We start from the raw sequence: 20,113 nt of genomic DNA on the forward strand, positions 1-20,113 counted from the left end.
GCAAAATGTCTGGGTTTTTGCCAACACAACAAGGAAGTGTGTGTTCGATTTCCCAAAGAAGCTCAATCAACAACTTTTGTGTCTGGATTTTCACTTTTGAAATATGGTGACCCTAATACACCAGCCTATGTCTGTAGGTTTAACTGAGCCTTTTTCTAGAACGGACAAGTCATAAACCACAGACCACAGTAGATACACCATGGCTTTAGGGAGCCTCAATGCCGGTTTCCTTACCTCTGTCATTTATGTCCACCCCATCTCCTTTCACCTGGTGAGCCAATCTCTCTTGCAACTGTTTTATCTCAGCTTCCTTCTGTTCTAATTTATCTTTTAATGATGACAGTTCTTCCTGCGCAAACAGAAAATCAACACATCTGTTTAAAAACTAGCTTTGTGTTCTAAAAGGCGGTCCTAAACTGAAGTTAATCATTTAAGTTAGAGATGGTCTTCAGATTAAAATTCATTTTAGAAACTAATAATAATAATAATAATAATAATAATAATAATAATAATAATAATAATAATAATTTATAACCCTCCCCTCTGGCTGGTTTTCCCCAGCCACTCTGGGTAGCTTCCAACAGAATATTATTATTATTAATAATAATAAAGTGATAAAACATCAAACATTAAAAACTTCCATCCGCCTTCAGATGTCTTCTAAAAGTCAGATAGTTGTTTATTTCCTTGACATCTGGTGGGAGGGCATTCCACAGGGCCCTCATCAAACCTTTTACAGTCTTTACAACAAACAATTTCTCCCTGCATCACAAAATGCATGGGCAGCCTGCCTCCCAATCATAACAATCCCATCTCCAATTTAAATGTTTAATAATGTCTTCATTTGAATTTGAAAAGTGACACTAAAAGGATTTTATTCACCTTTTAGACATGCATGAAACACTTTCGCCAAGTGTTGCATTAAGCAGTCCTAGGCATGTATACCTCTGAAACGAGAGCCACTTACTCCCAGGTAAGTGTGCACTGGATTTCAGCCTTAATGTGGTAAACCAAAAAAACAACTCGAGGCATGCTCATAGCATAAAATCTAATTTAACAGTGCAGTGAAATAATGTATGCATGATATTTTGGGTAGATGGAAGAGGGAAGAATACATATGAAACTGCCATGTACTATGGAAAGATATGGAGATTTCTTGTAAGAACAAACCCCATGTATTGCTCAGGCCATAAAGAGTGTTATCCATACACACAACTGGCAATTGTAACATAGGAAGCAGCCTTCTATTGGGTCAGACCAGTTCTGCTGACACTGACTGGCAGCCGCTCTCTGGGGTTTCAAGCCAAAGACTTTTGCAGCACTACTTGGAGGCACCAGAGATGGAACTGTGGGCCTCCTACAAACAAAGCATATACTTGACCATTGTCCTTCCCACCAAGTGCTGAACAGGAAACTCCACATGTGTGCGTGTGTATATGGCTATGGGTGGGTGTATTCATATCCATATCTACAATGCTGTCTTACATTAGTATTATACCACTTTCACCCAGTACTGCTTCCCCAAAACACCCTGGGAGCAGGGGAGTAAAAGCAATTCCAAGGGTTCTCTGAGAAGACAGAAGTGCTAAACCTCTTTAAGTCTTTAGTGTAGACATGCCCACTATCAATGAATGATCTAGTCAACACATTCATGTTATTGAGGCCGTGGTTAAAAATTCATCCTGGGCACTGACTGCCCTCATTACAGACCCAAATGAAAACTGTTTTTAAAAAAGCAAATGTGCAGGAAAAACAGTTATCTTTTGAAGAGCACACACAAACTCCAACAACAAGGCGGAAACACAAAATGGAACAGGGGGTCACAAAACGCTGTGGTAAAGAAATGAGTTGAAAACCAGGCCCAACCAATCTACCACACCTTTAACATTTGGCATTTTTGTTCCATCCGCTGCTTTTCATACTGCATCTGGCCCACTTTGATTTTCATGCTAGAAAGTTTGGCCATTAAAGACTGGTAATAGAGACAGAGGAGTGAAAGAGAAGTAAAGACAGAAAAGAAACAAGGCTAAAAATGATCCCCCATGAAACACATTTAAGTCCAAATAAACCAGAGTGGATTTCATGAAACTTTCTTCCAGTTTGTCAAAGGATTCTTACATAAGCTGTGCAACATTCTGTGCAATGCGTTCTCTATGAGCTGGCCCATAAATACAGCGGGATCACCTTTGGGACTGCTGGCGTGGCTCAAAAATACACTACAATCATGCATGTTGGGGCTGCCATGATGCGACTTCCTATCTGAGTGCTCATATGAACATCACCTGTATGTGATCCCAGATGCAGAAGTGACTTCCTGGCAGTGGGCTGCTGTTGCTATGCAGGAGGAGCAAAGTAGCAGGAAGGTCCACATGGCGAAAATGCAATTCAGGAGCGCCTGAGTTGGCTCTGCTGGTTCATCTGCACTACTCCAGCCTTCCTGCCATCTCACCTCATCTCATCCGACCTCGGCTGCTCTCCCTGCCAGCAAGAAACAGCCGTCCCTCTTCCAGGACGATACCACAGCGACTCCACCCTGCCTGACAGGCAGATTCTGCCTGGATTTACGACCCTGCACACCTCTAAGGCTACAGTTTGTGGACTGCCACATCAGTGAACCACCCCTTTACAAAATGCCTACAAATATCAAAGTATAATAAAGTATGATGTCAAGCAGTATTGGTGCCCCCGTGCTTCTTCTTTCAAAAGCAGACAACCCTCTTTTTATAGGTTCGGGTTTTGAAAACAGCCTTTCAACCTCTCACACACAGCTCACATTACTTACTTTGGTAGATTTAAGCTTTTTCTCATACTGAAGTCTCTCGCTGTCCATTTCTCCTACTTTTAGCCGCAATTCATTAATTTCTTGCATCAAGCCCTATTTAAAAAGTATAAGGCAGGAAAAGTAATTGTTATTTTAAACTGAAAATTCATGGGAGAGTAAGGCAAAGCAGTTGGAATCCTCTATCTAACTGTTCTTACTGGCACTGAAAGAGATCAAAGTTGAATGAGACAGAAATGTTCAAGCAAGCCAACTTTAGTGTATACACACACACACACGTGTGACCATGTGTGCACACCCTGGGGCACATAGACACACACACACACACACACACACACACACACACACACACACACACACACAGCCTTCTTGAGAGCTTTGTTTTCCAAATGTAGTAAGTTACTAGGTAAAAAAAGATAAAGGTACAGAACCCCAGGATGGTTAAGTCTAGTCAAAAGCGACAATGGGGTGCGGCACTCATCTAGCTTCAGGCCAAGGGAGCCGGCGTTTGTCCACAGACAGTTTTCTGGTTCATGCGGCCAGCATGACTAAACCTCTTCTGGAGCATTTGCTTGCCTGGCATAGCTCAGTCATGAGACTCTTAATCTTGGGTTTGAGCCCCACATTGGGCAAAAGATTGCTGCACTGCAGGGGGTTTGACTAAATGACCCTTCCAACTTTACACTTCTATGAATCTATGAACCTAAACCTCATTATTTCAGAGACCTGTGGGTGTGGGAGTGTGAGAACTCCTGGCAGACAGAAATAATTCACAGAAGTACTTAATCTACGAAGTTCATGGACACCTAATGTGCCAACGGCCATAACTTTATATAACTTTGAATCTAAAAGACAAATTTGGTTAGGAGAGGTCTATGGCTGCTATTGACTATGATGACTAACTGTTCAGAGGCAGGATCCCTCTGGGTACCAATTTCCAGGAAGAGGGAGAAACATTCTTCCTGCCCTCCCTAGAAGCATCTGGTTAGCTGCTGTAAAAAGCAGGCTTGCTAGAGCAGCCCTAGGATTCGCGCACTTGCAGCTTTCTGTTTCCCATAGTGAGCATCCAGATACTTCTAGAGAGCAGACAAGAATGGCATGGAAAAAAATCCTCTATCTTGTAATAAGTACTTTTGGAAGAGAATCTGAACAATCTTGTCAATTACAAGATACATGAATTCCTTTGTAGAAGCTCCCAAGCAAACTGCTGTTGTACCTTTTACTATTTCTGATTATTCCGATTTCTTTTCTTGATACTTATTTATTACGCTCTGTTATTCTAGACCGCATCCAACATAAGAGGGACTGCAAGAAAAATTCCAGTACTTTAACTTAAATGACTGATCAGGCTGAATCCTGGCCCCAAATGCTTCAACTGAACCCCCGGTTTTTGTGATTTGCATGGGACCAGCAGCTCACAATGCGGAACTGGTGGACAACAGTTGCTCTGGCAGATCACAAGTTGTGCATGTATTTTTGTGATGGCCGATGCCAGTGGTCTTCAACCAGTGTGCCGTGGCACGCTGGGGTGCCCTGAATGTTGACTGGGGTACCATTGGCAACACCGGCTTCTCTCTCTCTTTCCTCCCTCCCTCCTTGGATGCCCCCTCACATCTCTGCCTCCCAAAGGTTTACACAGCTGTTTATTGCAGCAGCCCTGGCTATAAGCTCCGCAGGCGAAGGGTGCTTCTGGAAGGCCCCTCTGTTTGGGAGAAGGGCAGCTCAGAGACCAGGGACAGCAGCAGCAGCATCTGCCTGGAGGACTCCCAAGGGGAGAGGGCAAGGAAGCTGAGGGAACACCCCACAAGGGAGAGTGTTTGGAAAAGGGTGAGAGGCTCCCAGGCAGGCAAGGGGGGACCTAGCTGGGCTCCTGAGTCCCACAGGGGTGACGCAGAAAAAATGTGGTTGGTTAAGGGAGCCGTGGACTCAAAAAGGTTGAAAACCTCTGGTCTAGGCAAATCCTAAACGACTAGTTTCATTTTTAACAGTAAAAGGGATATAAAAATATCACTCCTCCACCACAAATATCAAAACAAACTTTTGTTTGAGGAATTACAAGATACAAAAGTTTCAGCCATGAGTAATCTACCTTACCTCTGTGTCTCTGTATCTGTCTTCATAATCAAGTCGATCCTTTTCCACAGCTGTCAGCTTGAGCTTCAAGTTGGAAACTTCTGCCATAAGGTCTAGCTTTTGAGTTTCAAGGGATGTTCTGCTTAAGAGCTCCTGATAAGAAGAGTTGATTCATTTGAGAGCTGTTCGTTGGATTTTCATATGACCATAAACGTAGACCTCCAAGTTCAAAACAAGAAAAAACCTATGGCAACAGCACACTCCTAAGTATATCTACTCAGAAGTCAGTCCTACTGAATTTAATGGGCTTACTGTCAGTTGTGTGGCATTAGGACTGCAGACCAAGCAAACCAAAATAGCTTCTTGAAAGGAAATTTAGTCAGTGACAACTATTCCTACAATGAGATTAGGAGTTTTTAGTTTACTGGCCAGTAAGCAAATGGGACATTGCTCCTATGCTAATCCTATGGGGATTTCAGCAGGTGCAACTGGTTAACTACGGGTGTTGATGGGTTTCTTGCATTCCAACACATTTATTTTATTGATAATATTTAGAATTTTGAAGGGCAGTAGTGTTTTAAATAGACAAATAAATAAAATCATAGCCTGCAGGAATAAAAAGTGCACTGGTAAAAATCCTTCTTCAGAACTTCTAAAGACCCAACATCCCACTTTGCATCTAGTCACAATGCAGGTCTAAAATGTGAGTGAATGCAGAGCCAGTGTGGAGTAGTGGTTAAGAGCGGTAGACTCGTAATCTGGGGAACCGGGTTCGATTCCCCGCTCTTCCACCTGCAGCTACTGGGTGACCTTGGGCCAGTCACACTTCTCTGGTCTCTCAGCCCCACTCACCTCACAGAGTGTTTGTTGTGGGGGAGGAAGGGAAAGGAGAATGTTAGCCGCTTTGAGACTCCATAGGGTAGTGATAAAGCGGGATATCAAATCCAAACTCCAAACACTTGCCATTTTATTCAAACTGGTTCACAATTTGAATAGTTTTAGGGCAGGAAAGCCCCATTTTCACTTCCTTTTACATTTTAAATAGACCCATTAACAAAAGCAACATAATAATTAATACTAAAATAGCTGCAAAAAAGCATCGAAGACTGATAGAAAAATGAACTTTTAAAAAAATTACTATTTCCATCAATACCTGCTGCAGCATTTCTTCTGTGGCATTCAGCTTCTCTCTGTGTTCTTCTAGGCAGAGCTCCAGATCTCTTATCTTTTCTCCTTGAGCATCCACCTGGTCAGTAAGGACACTCACCTGCACAAAAACAGGATACACAGATCTATCAATGCACCTCATTTCTAGGTAGGACATTTCCATCTGGAGTTACTTAACTAACAAACAAACAAACAAAAAGATGATGATGGGTATGTTTTATATTTCTGATTATCCGAACAACTACCAGCTGCGATCAGGGCAGACCTACATACCACTATTGATAAGACAAATCTATAGCAATGGCAAAGGACAATCAGAGCACGTCAGGACTAAACTTTCCATCCACATACATAACCAGTTCCCTTAGGAGACATAATTTTCCTACAGACTTGAGTTAACTTGTTCTGATAAACTTAAGTCTAATATGGGAGTTCTTTTAACTTTTTACTTTCCTCTATGAGAACCGCCTATTTATTCTTGTTCTGTGCTTTCTGTTGTTTAAAGGTAAAGGGACCCCTGACCATTAGGTCCAGTCATGACCGACTCTGGGGTTGCGGCGCTCATCTCGCTTTATTGGCCGAAGGAGCCAGCATACAGCTTCCGGGTCATGTGGCCAGCATGACTAAGCCGCTTCTGGCAAACCAGAGCAGCACACGGAAACGCTGTTTACCTTCCCACCGGAGCGGTACCTATTTATCTACTTGCACTTTGACGTGCTTTCGAACTGCTAGGTTGGCAGGAGCAGGGACCGAGTGACGGGAGCTCACCCCATCACAGGGATTCGAACCGCCGACCTTCTGATCGGCAAGTCCTAGGCTCAGTGGTTTAAACCACAGTGCCACCCGCGTCCCTCCTTGTGTTGTTTAGCCAGTAGCTAATCTGAAAAAATAACCTATCCTTGTTTGCATTACTGCAAATTTTATTTATGTTTAGACTCTCAAATATAAACAAGGAAGGACTTCCTTTTGCAGAAGCTATGCTGATTCTTCCTCAGCAAGGCTTTTTCTTCTATGTAGTTAATATTTTTAACTTGAAGAGTCCTTTCTACCAATAGTACTTTCCCCTAATAAAGCAGGTTTCATTTACTAAAGACAGAACAGGGGCACAAAAGTTACCACAACAATTTTTACCATATAACTAAGAACGATTATATTCACCCTTCCAGCAAATTCCTCCATGAGAGTTAAGGGGGAGACAATACTTAATTTACAAATAAATATACCCTGCCACTGGAGGCTCCACTAAGAATACAGTTTGTAAACATTAAATGGACATGGGAACAGCATGCACAGTCATACCAACACATGGAAAATGTGACATGATGTACGCAAGGGCCGCAAAAAGAGACTGAGATAGACCAATTTTTAAGAAGAAATGGATTACCAAAGCTGTCTCAAGAAAATAGGACAATTCTGAATTATAAAATAACACAAGAAATTGAAGGTGCCATCCAGAATATGCAATTGGACAAGTCTCCAGGACCAGATGTGCTTACCTCCAAGTATTATAAGACATTGAAAGATTATTTGACACAACCATTAATGGAGGTCTGCAATGAGATTATGGAGGGGAAGAAGGCACCAGAATCGTGGAAAGAAGCTTTCATCACATTGATACCTAAATTGGAAACTGAAAAGACACAACTCAAGAACTACCGTCCCATCTCTCTCCTGAATGTGGATTATAAAATTTTTGCAGACATCTTGGCAAGTAGATTTAAAAAAGTGTTAAATGAAGTAATTCATAAAGACCAGGCAGGCTTTCTCCCAGGTAGACATTTGTTTGATAATACTAGGAACATTATTGATATTTTGGAACTCTTGCAAACAAACATTAATACAAAAGCTGTGTTGATTTTTATAGATGCGGAGAAGGCCTTTGATAATATTTCATGGAAATTTATGAAGAAAAATCTTGAAGGGATGGGAGTGGGACGGGGGTTTGAGAATGGTATAGAGGCAATCTATTCAGAACAAAAAGCTAAATTGATAGTTAACAATGTGGTGACAGAAGAGTTTAAGATAGAGAAAGGAACACAACAAGGTTGCCCTATTTCCCCTTTGTTATTCATTTCAGTCCTGGAGGTGCTCTTGAATATGATTAGAGGGGACCGGTTGGTTGAAGGGATTCAGGTCGGAGCCAAACAGTACAAACTTAAAGCTTTCACAGATGACCTGGTTTTGACATTGCAGGAGCCAGAAGCTAGTACAAAAAGAGTTTTAGAATTGATTCATGAGTTTGGTCGGGTGGCGGGATTTAAATTAAATAAGCAAAAAACTAAGGTTTTGGGGGGGAAAATTGACATCTTTGGAATCAGAAAGGTTTCAGAAAGAGACAGACCTAAATGTGGTTAAAAAGGTGAAATACCTAGGGGTTAACATGTCTGCCAAAAATTTGAACTTATTTAAGAATAATTATGAAAAATGTTGGTCAGAAATCAAAAAAGATTTAGAAAGCTGGACAAGATTGAAACTTTCCTTGTTGGGCCGGATTGCTGCTATAAAGATGAATGTATTGCCAAAAATGCTGTTTTTGTTTCAGACCCTACAGATTGTGGACAAGGTGGAATGTTTTAGTAAGTGGCAGAGAGATATCTCTAAATTTGTCTGGCAGGGCAAAAAGCCCAGAATAAAATTTAAAATATTGACTGATGCTAAGGAAAGAGGGGGGTTTGCCCTGCCGGACTTAAGGTTGTATTATGAAGCTGCAGCTTTCTGCTGGCTGAAAGATTGGTTTCTTCTTGAGAACACCGATGTCCTGGATCTGGAAGGGTTCAATAACGCTTTTGGTTGGCATGCTTATTTGTGGTATGACAAGGTAAAAATCCATAAGGTTTTCAAGACCCATATTTTTCAGGAAAGCAATATTTAATGTCTGGATAAAATACAAAGACTTACTAGAAAACAAGACCCCAAGGTGGTTATCACCAATGGAAGCTAAGGCTCGGAAAAGACTCAATATGGAGGCCAAGTGGCCGAAATATTGGGAAATATTAGAAAAGGTTGGAGATACTTGGAGATTGCAGAGTTTTGAGAAACTAAAGGACAAAGTGCGAGACTGGTTACATTATGCTCAGATTAGGGAGATCTTTAACTCCGATAAAAAAACAGGTTTCCAGGTGGAAAAATCGAAACTAGAAACAGAACTGTTAGAACCAAAAACTAAAGTACTTTCTAAAATGTATAACTTGCTGTTAAAATGGAACACTCAGGATGAAACGGTTAAATCAGCCATGATAAAATGGGCACAGGACATTGGGTACAACATTATGTTTGCTGACTGGGAAAAGTTATGGACCACCGGAGTGAGGTTCACGGCATGTAATGCCTTGAAAGAAAACATTATGAAAATGATATATAGGTGGTACATGACCCCAGTCAAGCTTGCAAAAATATATCATTTGCATGACAATAAATGTTGGAAATGTAAGGAGACTGAAGGAACATTCTTTCACCTTTGGTGGACTTGCCCGAGGGTTAAGGCCTTTTGGGAAATGATCTACAATGAGTTTAAAAAGGTATTTAAGTATACCTTCCCCAAGAAACCAGAGGCCTTCCTCTTGGGCATAGTTGGCCAGAAAGTGTTAAAGAAGGATCGAACTTTTTTTATGTATGCAACAACAGCAGCAAGAATACTCATCGCAAAGCATTGGAAGACCCAAGATTTACCCACTCTGGAAGAATGGCAGACGCAACTGATAGACTACATGGAGTTGGCAGAAATGACTGGCAGAATCCGAGACCTGGGAGAAGAGGCAGTAGAAGAGGATTGGAAGAAGTTTAAAGACTACCTACAAAAACACTACAAGTTGTATGAATGTTGAGAAATGCACGATAGAAAACAACATGGCATCAGTAAACTTTGTGAAATGATATATATGAATAAGTGATGGTTAAGAGAAATGAAATTTGAAGTAATATTACGTTTAAACTAAGCTTTTTAGTATTTTGATAAAATATCTAAAATTAGGGACATAATATTTGAGAATTACAAAGTAAGAATTTGAAATAAGGTAATAAATTGCTGCTAGTAATTTTATTACTGAGAACGTAGGAAAGGGAGATGTGAGGAAGTCCGAAGTTTATGGAAATATGACTTTTGAACTGTGATTTTGTTGTAATTTTCTTTTGTCTTATGTTTATCTTTTTGATCTGTTTTGTTCTTTCTTGTTTGTTGTATTGTGGTGGTGGTATTTTGTATGTTTGGTGATTTTGTGTTTAAAATTTGCAATAAATATCTTTATAAAAAAAAAGGAAAATGTGTCATGATGGACTGCATCATTTTTTATTTCTATTATTATTATTACTACTACTACTACTACTACTACTACTACTACTACTATTATTTCATTTTATCTTGCCCAGAGAAAGCCAAAGCAGCTTACAAAGAAACAGACAGACAGACAGAAGCCCTATACAGATACATTAAAACAAGAGGAAAAAGAAACACAGTCGTACCTTGGTTTTCTAACAACTTAGTTCGCTAACATTTTGGCTCTGCAAACCTGGAAGTGATTTTTGCGAACTATTTTTGGAAGCCAAACATCTGACGGGGCTTCCTGCAGCGAATCAGAAGCCGTGTTTTGGTTTCCGAACATTTTGGAAGTGGAATGGATTCCATTCGACTTCCAAGGTACGACTGTACATTAAAAATATCACACCCACTTTTAAAAGGCTACAGTTAGAGGCCAAGGGCCTGGTTGTAGAGCAAAATTTTTGCCAGGTGCCTAACGATAAGTAATGAAGGCATCAGACAAGCTTCCCTGGAGTGGCTCCACAAGCAAGGAGCCACCACAGAAAAGACCTGTTTCTGTGTTGTCACTCTCTTGACCTCTCATGGAGGAGGCACACAAAGAAGGCCCTCAGATGACATGAGGAGAGGCAATCCTTTAGGTGTTGTGGTTTAAGGTTTTTTAGCTCAAAACCAGCACTTTGAACTGGGCCAGGAAACTAACTGGCAACCAGTGCAGTTGGGCCAGGATCAGTGTTATATGCTGAAGGCATCTTGCCTGTGAGCAACCTGGCCACCAAATTCTGTACCAGCTGAAGTTCCTGAACCATCTTCAGAAGCAGCCCTATGTTGCAGTGATCTAACCTAGAGATTATCAAAGCATAAACAGCAGAAGTGAAGCTCTCCTTGGCAGATAAGGGTGCAGCTGAGAAATGTAGTCTTTTCCCCTCAAGGAAAATTCCCTTTCTTCTTCCTTTCAAGAATATTTTCTCTACACCTTGATCCCTGCACATCTGATACCATTTTAAGGAGGGGAGAATATAAACTTGACTGCGTGAACCCACAGTCAAGAGTGATCAAATTGACATCAAAAGCTCTATTCTTCATAGAAACAAAGAAGGAACGAACTTGGAAAAGAACTTACTTGAAGTACAAGAGATTCCTTGTCATTTTCCAAACGTGCAAGCCGCTCTTGATACACATCTCCATTTGTGGAGATATGTCCGTTGGTCTGGAAAACAAATAAAGGACACACTGATCTGCTGTTAAGACTGTTCCATCAGAACGACTCAAATTATAGAACCAAGTAAAATTCCAGATGAGTGCAACAAATGCTTCAGGATGCAGCACCAATGCTACACACACACACACACACACACACACACACACACACACTGCATTATTCTATGTGAAAAGGAGCATCCAAAGGCTGATAATGCCATACCCACAAACATTTCAATAATCTAAAAAGCAACAGAGTGATTATGTCATGCGCCTAAATCATAAACTAAGAGGAAGCTAAATGCTGGATGACACATTTTTTAAAAAACAACATAGGGCAATGCTATCACATGCTTCCCAACAAACTAGAAATAATTAGTGTGAGAATAGCCCTAGACAGTAGAGTTTTTGTATGTTACCTATTCAAATTTATTCTTCCATTGAGCTAAAGATAAGAATATACGATTCCCCCCCTTCCCCAGTTTTATTTCCATCTATCCAGAGAGTGTAAATTGAGATTTGTAGTTGAGCAGGTTCCAGACTGGGTCTCCCTAGTCTGATGAAGAAACATTGCCAAAATTCATAATTAGTTGGGTTGGTACCTGAATCTGTCCAGCTCGTAATGAGTTATTGGGAGATGGGAGTCTTGATTCATGGAAGACCAATAAAAGATACTGTACTGCAAAGGTTACACCCCCATCTAATGCACAGGGTTGGATCAGTTGGAACTGCCTGAACAGTGTATTATGAAGATAGTCTGCTCACACAAGAGCAGGATCCTACATATGAGTCTGAAAATTAAGAAATTTCAGCCTGAATCTTATGAATTTTAACCATTTGTGGTTAAATAATACATTTTCCTTGTTGAACGGGAATGGAATTTTATTCACCGTGAAGCACATTTTTATATGTACAAGCAACATCTAAGTGCAAGTGAGGTCATTTCCTAGTTTTTGAGATGCTGAAATATAATGAGCGAGACTGAGGAGGCCTGAAGCAATAACTATATAATTCAGCACCAGAAGGTTGAAGGGGATCTTGAAAATGAGAAGTGAGAAACTCGCCTCCTATGACCCAAATTCATTTCTTGCACATTCAGCATTTCCAAAAATGGCTGCAAGGCAAAGAAATGCAGCTGAGCAGCAAGACAAAATAAAATAATAATAAAAATAATAATTTAAAAACTTCTGAAGCAAATCAAATTGATACGAACACACAAAGGCTGCCTGAAGGCATGACAGGGGAAAAATATTGTTAAATTGATAATCATCATACTGTGTTTTTGCTCTGCAGCTCAATGCTCTTGTTGAAAACGTGTGAAGTTCAATCTAGGTATTTTATTGCTAAACCACACTTAAATTCACGCTAAATTGGATTAAAAGCAAATTTAAGTCCAGGCTGAACTGCCCCTACAAGCCTGCTAAACTCCTCAAATTTTATTTCTCCCATTTTTACAATAAAGGACACCTGTGAAAGAAAAAAATAACCAGTGTGTGATCTCCCCTCTCCCATGGCCCTTCCTTTTAAATGGTTTATCAGTATCAACCATGGTATATCAATGCACTCTACATAATTGCATGCATGTTTGCATCCTATAAGCTTGACATCCTAGAAGTTTGAGGCGATTCTGAGCTGTGGTTGCACAGACACCTGTCTTCCAGCAGATGGCATCTTAAGGCAACAAGGAAAAGCAAATCTATTAAGCATTTGCAAGATTCCACTTTGAAAGAGAACCCTTCATGTTTATTGCCACTCAGGATTTGTTCCACATTTGCAAGGAATCCATATTTCAGTGTAGCAGAACCCAGAACTCCCTGTCCACTGGCATTAGGCACGCACCTTGGCTCTACTGTTTTTGGTGCCTGCAATAATTTTGGAACTGAAGCCGAGGCTGGGAAAGGAAGACAATTCTCAATAACAAGTTGTCCTTACCAAGGGAAGAGGAGACTGACATGCTCTGCAAAGGACTTGGTTTGCCCTCAGAGGAGCATGAGCTGTAAAAATAGTTACAGGTCTCACAAATCGTGCAGCAAGCTGTCTTAGTTTAGTCTGGGGGGGGGGGGGGGCGGATCCAAGCAGCAACAACAGACTCTTGTTAATTTCAAGTGGGATTCAATCACATACTGGCACATTCAGGGCTATAGGAGATGGGTCATGTGCAAACAAACTCACTAACCCCAAAGACTGCATTTTGCCGTGAGGAAAGTGATGGGGAAATGGCAGTGGAAAGTTTGGGATAACGCTGCAAACCAGTCGGGATGAATGCTCAATAAAAGGTCATCTGGGGAAATGCCCTTTATTAGGGCCAAGCAGAATAGTCACAAAGTAGGGAGCAAGCTTTTTTGCAATCTCTGGAAGTTGTCTTCAGCCTGGATGTTAAATAACTTGAACAGCAAAAGGAAGGAAGAGCAAAATACCTTGCTTGGCCTGCCAAAATGCCCAAGTCTGTTGTTTGTGAGGGTCTTGAAGTGGAAGGGAGGAGGAGTTTTGCAGATATAGTCAGATTAGACCACGCCTGCTGCAATAATCTCCATTCCCAGCAAGGCATACTGGGGCAGAGAAACAATGGCAACTTCCCTTTCAAACTAGAATGTGGTGTATCTAACATTTATGGACGGTGCATTTTTTAAGTGCTTCAGAGAATTCCCACACTCGGTCATCAAGGGGTTGGGGAGGAATATCTCTACTCACTAGGTAACTCACACTACTCACTTTTGGCTTTTATTGACTTTAAATTATGCAACATAACTTTTAACCTAGCTTATTTCTAATAAATATTGGAACATCAAACCAGCCCTTCAACAAAACAAAACAAAAAAATCCCACTGTTTTTATTGATCCTAGTTGCATCAGTTTATTGCTCAATCATTAAATGACCAACACTATGTTCAAATAGGCACCAAATAATTAACTACCTTTCATAATTGTGCTAAATGCTTAGAACTGCCTAATCATATATACCATATTTTTCTATGTATAAGACGCCCCCATGTATAAGACGCCCCCATGTATAAGACGCCCCCTATTTTGGGGGACCCCAAATTAAGAAAACACCCCTCAGCACTACCCGTGTATAAGACGAGCCCCAATTTTAAACCCTTTTTTAAAAAACAAAACAAAAAAACTTCATCTTATACATGGAAAAATACGGTATTTTTGTTGTTGTTGAATTAATTCACATTGTTTCTTTGCCCTCATTTAACACTAGCTATGTCACTAGTACTGGGAATGGTCTCACTGTATCTTGCACACTGTTGCTCCATTATGAACAAACAGGCTCCTCTTCTCAACAAATTTATTCTCCAGCTGCTCTTCTTCTTCAGTTAACTTAATATAAGCTATTTCCCAGATTCTTTTTAAACAAGCTACTATTGTAGGAGGTTCTAGCTTTTTTCCATTTTTGGCAAATGGCCCTTCAAGTATCTGCTGGCAGATTCATTGCCATTTCTTGATCTTGGGATACCAGTCTTTTAAGATAGCCAAATAATGCAACTAAAGGACCTTCTGGCAGTTGACATCCAATTTTGTTATTATTATTATATCCAATGACTTTTTTATTATTTCTGTCAAGACTGCATTCCAGTATTCTACCATTTTTGGACCTGTCCGAAGAATATGTTGTGCATGGATTGCCAATGTGTTGCTCGTAGGCACACTTGCACCCTGTGGCTTTCCCTGGTACCCACAGGGTTCCATCGACCCCCCTGCCCTTCTTCCATACACTGAAAAAAGCTTTCTTTTTTTACACCGTAAAGATGCCGTTCCCCCATCAAGTTATCACATGAGTAATTTACGCTGTGAGTTATTCACCATATTTCACAAAGACCAACCTCTTCCAGAAGAAGATCCTCCCAACCCAAAATGCCAAGTTTCTTACAAATTAAATCCCACAAAGATTCAGTACAGCACTGCTATGTAAAAACACTGTCATGCTCAACGTGAGCTGGGATCTTAAGGTACAATATAAAATTTAGAGTAATCAGAACAGCCACAAGGCAGATTGAATCAACTGAACCAAGACTGGCGCATGAATTCTTAAAAATATCCAACAGTTTTACCAGGAGTCTGGGCTTTCCTAGGGTTGCCATATTCCAAAGAGCAGTAAGAGGACACATTTGTAGGTGGGCCAGGAAAAGGGGGGGGGGGAGGAGGAAGAAAAACAGTAGTAATAAGTTTCTGTGCAGGTGTATTGAAATATTTAAATGACATATTGAAAATGAAAATGAAAATGACATACCCTCTAGCATTTTGAGAGAGAAATTCAAGGCACCTCCCCATCCCGTATCTCCATCGCTCACCCCCTCCTGCCCTGCCCTCAGTGGCAAAGCTTCATGCTCTGGCACCGGGGGGGGCGGAGAGCAGGCGGGGGGTGGCGCACGTCCTGGGGGCGGGGCACCCAGCATGAGTGGGGGGGGGCAGCCGCGATGGAAGCCTGCCGGGATTGCGCTGCAGGACACTCCCCCCGCATTCCTCTTCCTCCGCCAGTGCCTCCCCTCTCTTACCTTCCATTTTACTGTGTTTAGCGAGCAGCCATTACACGCATAAAAACAACAACAATCATACTGCTAATAATGGTGGTTTACATTTCTACTCTATTTCTACCCCCTTTATTACACGAATTTGTAAAGCCTTGGCAAGAAATCTGGATGTTCTAACAGATATATGCCTCTCTACAACAGACTTGGCCTCCTGCTCACGAGACGCTGTGTCTCCAGACGGAGGCACTGCCAGGCCCAGCACGACCCCCTAAAGGTCATGGCAGGCCTGGCAGCCATTGGAAACACCACAAAGCCTGGAGCAGCCCTGGAAGGATGCATGAGGCCTCGCCACTGCGAGTCCTAGAGCGGCCCTGGTAATAATGGTACAGAAAATAAAAAGCCGGACGCTCTGCAAAATATTAAAAATCAGCCCGGATGGTGATTTTACCTTTGCAAAAGAGGACATGTCTGGGAAAATCTGGACATTAGGCAACCCTAGCTTCACACCTTCAAATCAGAAAAATTGGGAAAAAGCATGCAGCATTGTTTTTGAAAACAGGGATGAAGACAAAATTAAGTAATATAATATATTCTGTATCATTGTGAAAGGAACACAGAAAGGAAGCAACCTGACGAAACAGCCTAAGGGAATCAAGCAAAAACGCAGCGTGGCAACGTGGGGCTTTGATATGCATTTAGCAGCACTGCAGTATTTGACAATCATTAAGCAGTGCACATTAAGATCAAACACAGAAGCAGTGCACATATATACCCACATTGTATGACTACATACATTGTATTTGCCAATAATCCATGCAAATGCCTTACCATTTGGCTCTGCAACCATTCCATCAAAATCTCTGCTGTCGAATCTGGGATTTGACACCGCAATCCTTCTTTTTCATCCGCTTCCATCATCTCCAGTAAGCCACGCAAATCCTCCACGAGATGCAGCGCTCGCAGGCTCCCCATGAATGGAGAAGTCGGAGACTGGCAGTCAAATATGCCATTCGAATATTCCAGAGCCTTGGAACCTGGACAGCACAAATATTTAAACACTTGACTACAGCACAAGTAGGGAAACAGATTCAAAATAATGAAAGAGCTGCTACAAAAATGGAGGTTAAAAATCAACCCAAATCGGTGATCATATTGCCTGATGAAAGTGGTAGCTTTTGAAAGGTGTGACCAATGTTGTAGTGACATGAAGAAAATATTCAGCTGTTTATTTATGTATTCCTCAACTTTGTATACTACCGTATTTTTCGCCCTATAGGACGCACTTTTCCCCATCCAAAAATGAAGGGGAAATGTGTGTGCATCCTATGGGGCGAATGCAGGCTTTCGCTGAAGCCTGGAGAGCAAGAGGGGTCGGTGCGCACCGACCCCTCTCGCTCTCCAGGCTTCGCAGACCTCTCCACAAGCAGCGGGAGCGCTCCCGCTGCTTGGGGAGAGTTGCCGGCATGGCGAAGCCTGCGCGCGCTGAGATCAGCGCGTCCAGGCTTCGCGGACCTCTCCGCAAGCAGCGGGAGCGTTCCCGCTGCTTGCGGAGAGTTGCCGGCATGCCAAAGCCTGCGCGCGCTGAGATCAGCGTGTCCAGGCTTCACGGACCTCTCCGCAAGCAGCGGGAGCCAGCGCTGGGCTCCCACGGCTTGCAGAGAGCTGCCTGTTTGGGGGCTGGGGTCGGGGGAAGCTCGGGCCGCCCCAGCCCCGCGCCTGGGGGAAAAATAAATTTTCCCCCTTTATTTCCCCCCAAAAAAACTAGGTGCGCCTTATGGGACGGTGCGTCCTATAGGGCGAAAAATACGGTACGTTTCTTCCAAGGTCTTAAGGAAGAATATAGGTTATCCCATTTTTCCCCCTCCTTACCCTTTATGAGCTGGGTTGAGGGAATGTAACTCGCTCAAAAGTTACCTTGAGCACTTCATGGCTTCGTCAGGATTTAAACCCAGGTTTTTCAGGTATCTCTGCTGCAATACATGAGCTCTGTGTCCTGTGTACTACCATTGATTTATACAAGCTTGCAGTTTTGAATAATTGTACATTAAACCCTACAAACCAGATTATGTGGGTGACATTTACAGTGTACAAATGAATTATGACAGTTAGTTTACTGCATAGCAGTGTAGACAGGTCTGCCTAAACCTGAAGACACCTTGTAAAGTGTTATGAAAATTGCTCTTATGCTGTATATCCAATCCAGGCCTCTGGTCTTGCTGCTTGCAGGGCAGCCTTTGCAACATATATGGTTTAATTAATGCCTCAATACCAGCCATTAACTGAGCTTTAACACTACAGTCACACAGAAGACATCAGCTGTGACCTCAACAATTCTGAAGAACAGAATTTTTGAGGCATCACAGTATGTTGCGTGGATGCAAGGGAATCCTTTAACTATTAGTGCTAGGGGAGAGAAGGCAACGGAAAGCTGTGAACTGTGCTTTAGGCAGCAAAGGCTACAGCTTTTGCAAGGAGAGAAGTTTGAGCATCTGTGCTCCGAAGTCTGATGCCCAGGAAGCAAGAGAAGAGAGCAAGCCCAGGTGACTGCACATGGAACCATTTCTGCGTGAAGGCCGGCTTTAAATTGCCACAGGCCTCTTTGCAGCAAGCTGTTTGTGTGGACCAGAGACCTCCAAAAGCACAGGCTTCTGCACTCATTTTTTGGTGCCAGTTGAAAACCCATCTCTTCCCTCCAACCAGGATTAACACAGTAAAACGGGTTAAGCATTTCAAATTTGAAATGAATTTACTCTTTAATTGACTGGTTTTGCCTAGTTTTTCATTTGAATGTGCCCTAATCCATAACTGCTTACAATGAAAGGGAAGATATAAATCTTACAAATAGAGTATTTATCTTTCTATCATATTTATATCCTGCCCTGAGTAACTCTCATGGGGCATCTGTTCGGAAAGTGAGGCTGAAAGATACAATGAAGATCCAAGGTCACACAATGACTTCCATGACTGAGTGGGAATCTGGACCAAGGTCTCTTCTGTCCAAGTTCAGGCCATCTACTTCACTAGCATATATGCACTAGCATAATTCAGGTGACCAGCTAAAGGAGGTGTTGAACTTCTTTTGTAAGTTCACTGAGCTGTCTTTTGACGATCCTCTGCTCTGGCTCCTCACCATATTAACCCGTGTATAAAACGACCCCCAATTTATCACTAAATTTTTACAAAGGAAAAAGGTTGTCTTATACATGGCATAATACGGTATTTAGAGGAAGAGCACAGGTTATTCTTTCTCATTTTGTGGATTTTATTTATTGCAACATCTCATAAGGTGCTATATTATGCAAGGTGCATCCACCTGGCTGGTTCAGGCCTCAGTCCAACGGGGTCCAGAAAAACAAGAGCCAGGGGCCTCTGGGAAGCTCACAAGGAGTGCATGATAGCAACATACCTTCCCTGATAGCAACATACCTTCCCTGTTCTCTCTCACACCTGCAGTTCAGGGGTAATAATAGTAAATAATAATAATAATTTGTTCCTGAACACAGAAGCTCTGTTTTACTATCAAGGCTGATAGGATTAAACAAATTCCCAGGAGCTAAGCCTCCCCCCCCCAAAAAAAAAAATACTGTTATTTTTCCATGTATAAGACTGGTTTTTTCCTTAAAAAATAATCTCAAAAATTAGGAGGCGTCTTATACTATGGGCCATCTCCCCCGTTTTCTTAAATCTGAGTCCCCAAAAATAGGGGGCGTCTTATACATGGGTGTGTCTTATAGATGGAAAAATACAGTAATAAAGCCACATAAGTTTGAGTATTGATATAAGTTAATATTTTTCAAGTACTTCATTGACAAAATGTGGTCCTTTTTCTACACCAGTGTTGATAATTTGGATATTTTATTCGTATTCCTTTAATTGCCTTATCAAGGTCAGTTTGGAGACAATAACCTTTAAGGAAACGCAAATGCAATTGTAATGTGCTATATTCACATCTGTTGGACACATGTATTTATGATGCAAATCCTTAGAAAATCTATATGACTGAAGTGAGATGGATGGGAGGAAATAATATGCTATTATCCATTTCAGAAAGTATTTTGCAAGGGAAATAACATCACTAATCTGGAAACTCGGCACCTTCATGTCTTCTGCACCCACTCAGAATACTTTTCTAGTTTAAACAGCTGTTTGCACAGCTTGGCTTGG

At 41.7% G+C, this 20,113-nt stretch overlaps 1 protein-coding gene across 21 annotated transcripts in view; it reads right to left on the reverse strand.

Annotated features, from left to right (window-relative positions):
• The window catches only part of PPFIBP1 (PPFIA binding protein 1), a 130,399-nt gene that overhangs the window by 34,644 nt on the left and 75,642 nt on the right, over positions 1-20,113 (reverse strand). For 17 of the 21 annotated variants that reach the window (XM_081210658.1, XM_081210659.1, XM_081210664.1 and 14 more), the window contains exons 3-9: positions 16,778-16,983; positions 11,395-11,481; positions 6,006-6,119; positions 4,874-5,005; positions 2,783-2,875; positions 1,880-1,972; positions 235-349 (exon numbers count right to left, since the gene is read on the reverse strand). In XM_081210658.1, coding sequence (XP_081066784.1) covers positions 235-349; positions 1,880-1,972; positions 2,783-2,875; positions 4,874-5,005; positions 6,006-6,119; positions 11,395-11,481; positions 16,778-16,983 — 840 coding nt within the window. The remainder of the gene's footprint in view (positions 1-234; positions 350-1,879; positions 1,973-2,782; positions 2,876-4,873; positions 5,006-6,005; positions 6,120-11,394; positions 11,482-16,777; positions 16,984-20,113) is intronic. The other 4 variants (XM_081210666.1, XM_081210661.1, XM_081210669.1 and 1 more) reach the window with 1 other exon arrangement.

The sequence above is a fragment of the Podarcis bocagei genome (assembly GCF_964188305.1).
Source record: "Podarcis bocagei genome assembly, chromosome: 10".
NCBI classification, from domain to species: Eukaryota; Metazoa; Chordata; class Lepidosauria; order Squamata; family Lacertidae; genus Podarcis; species Podarcis bocagei.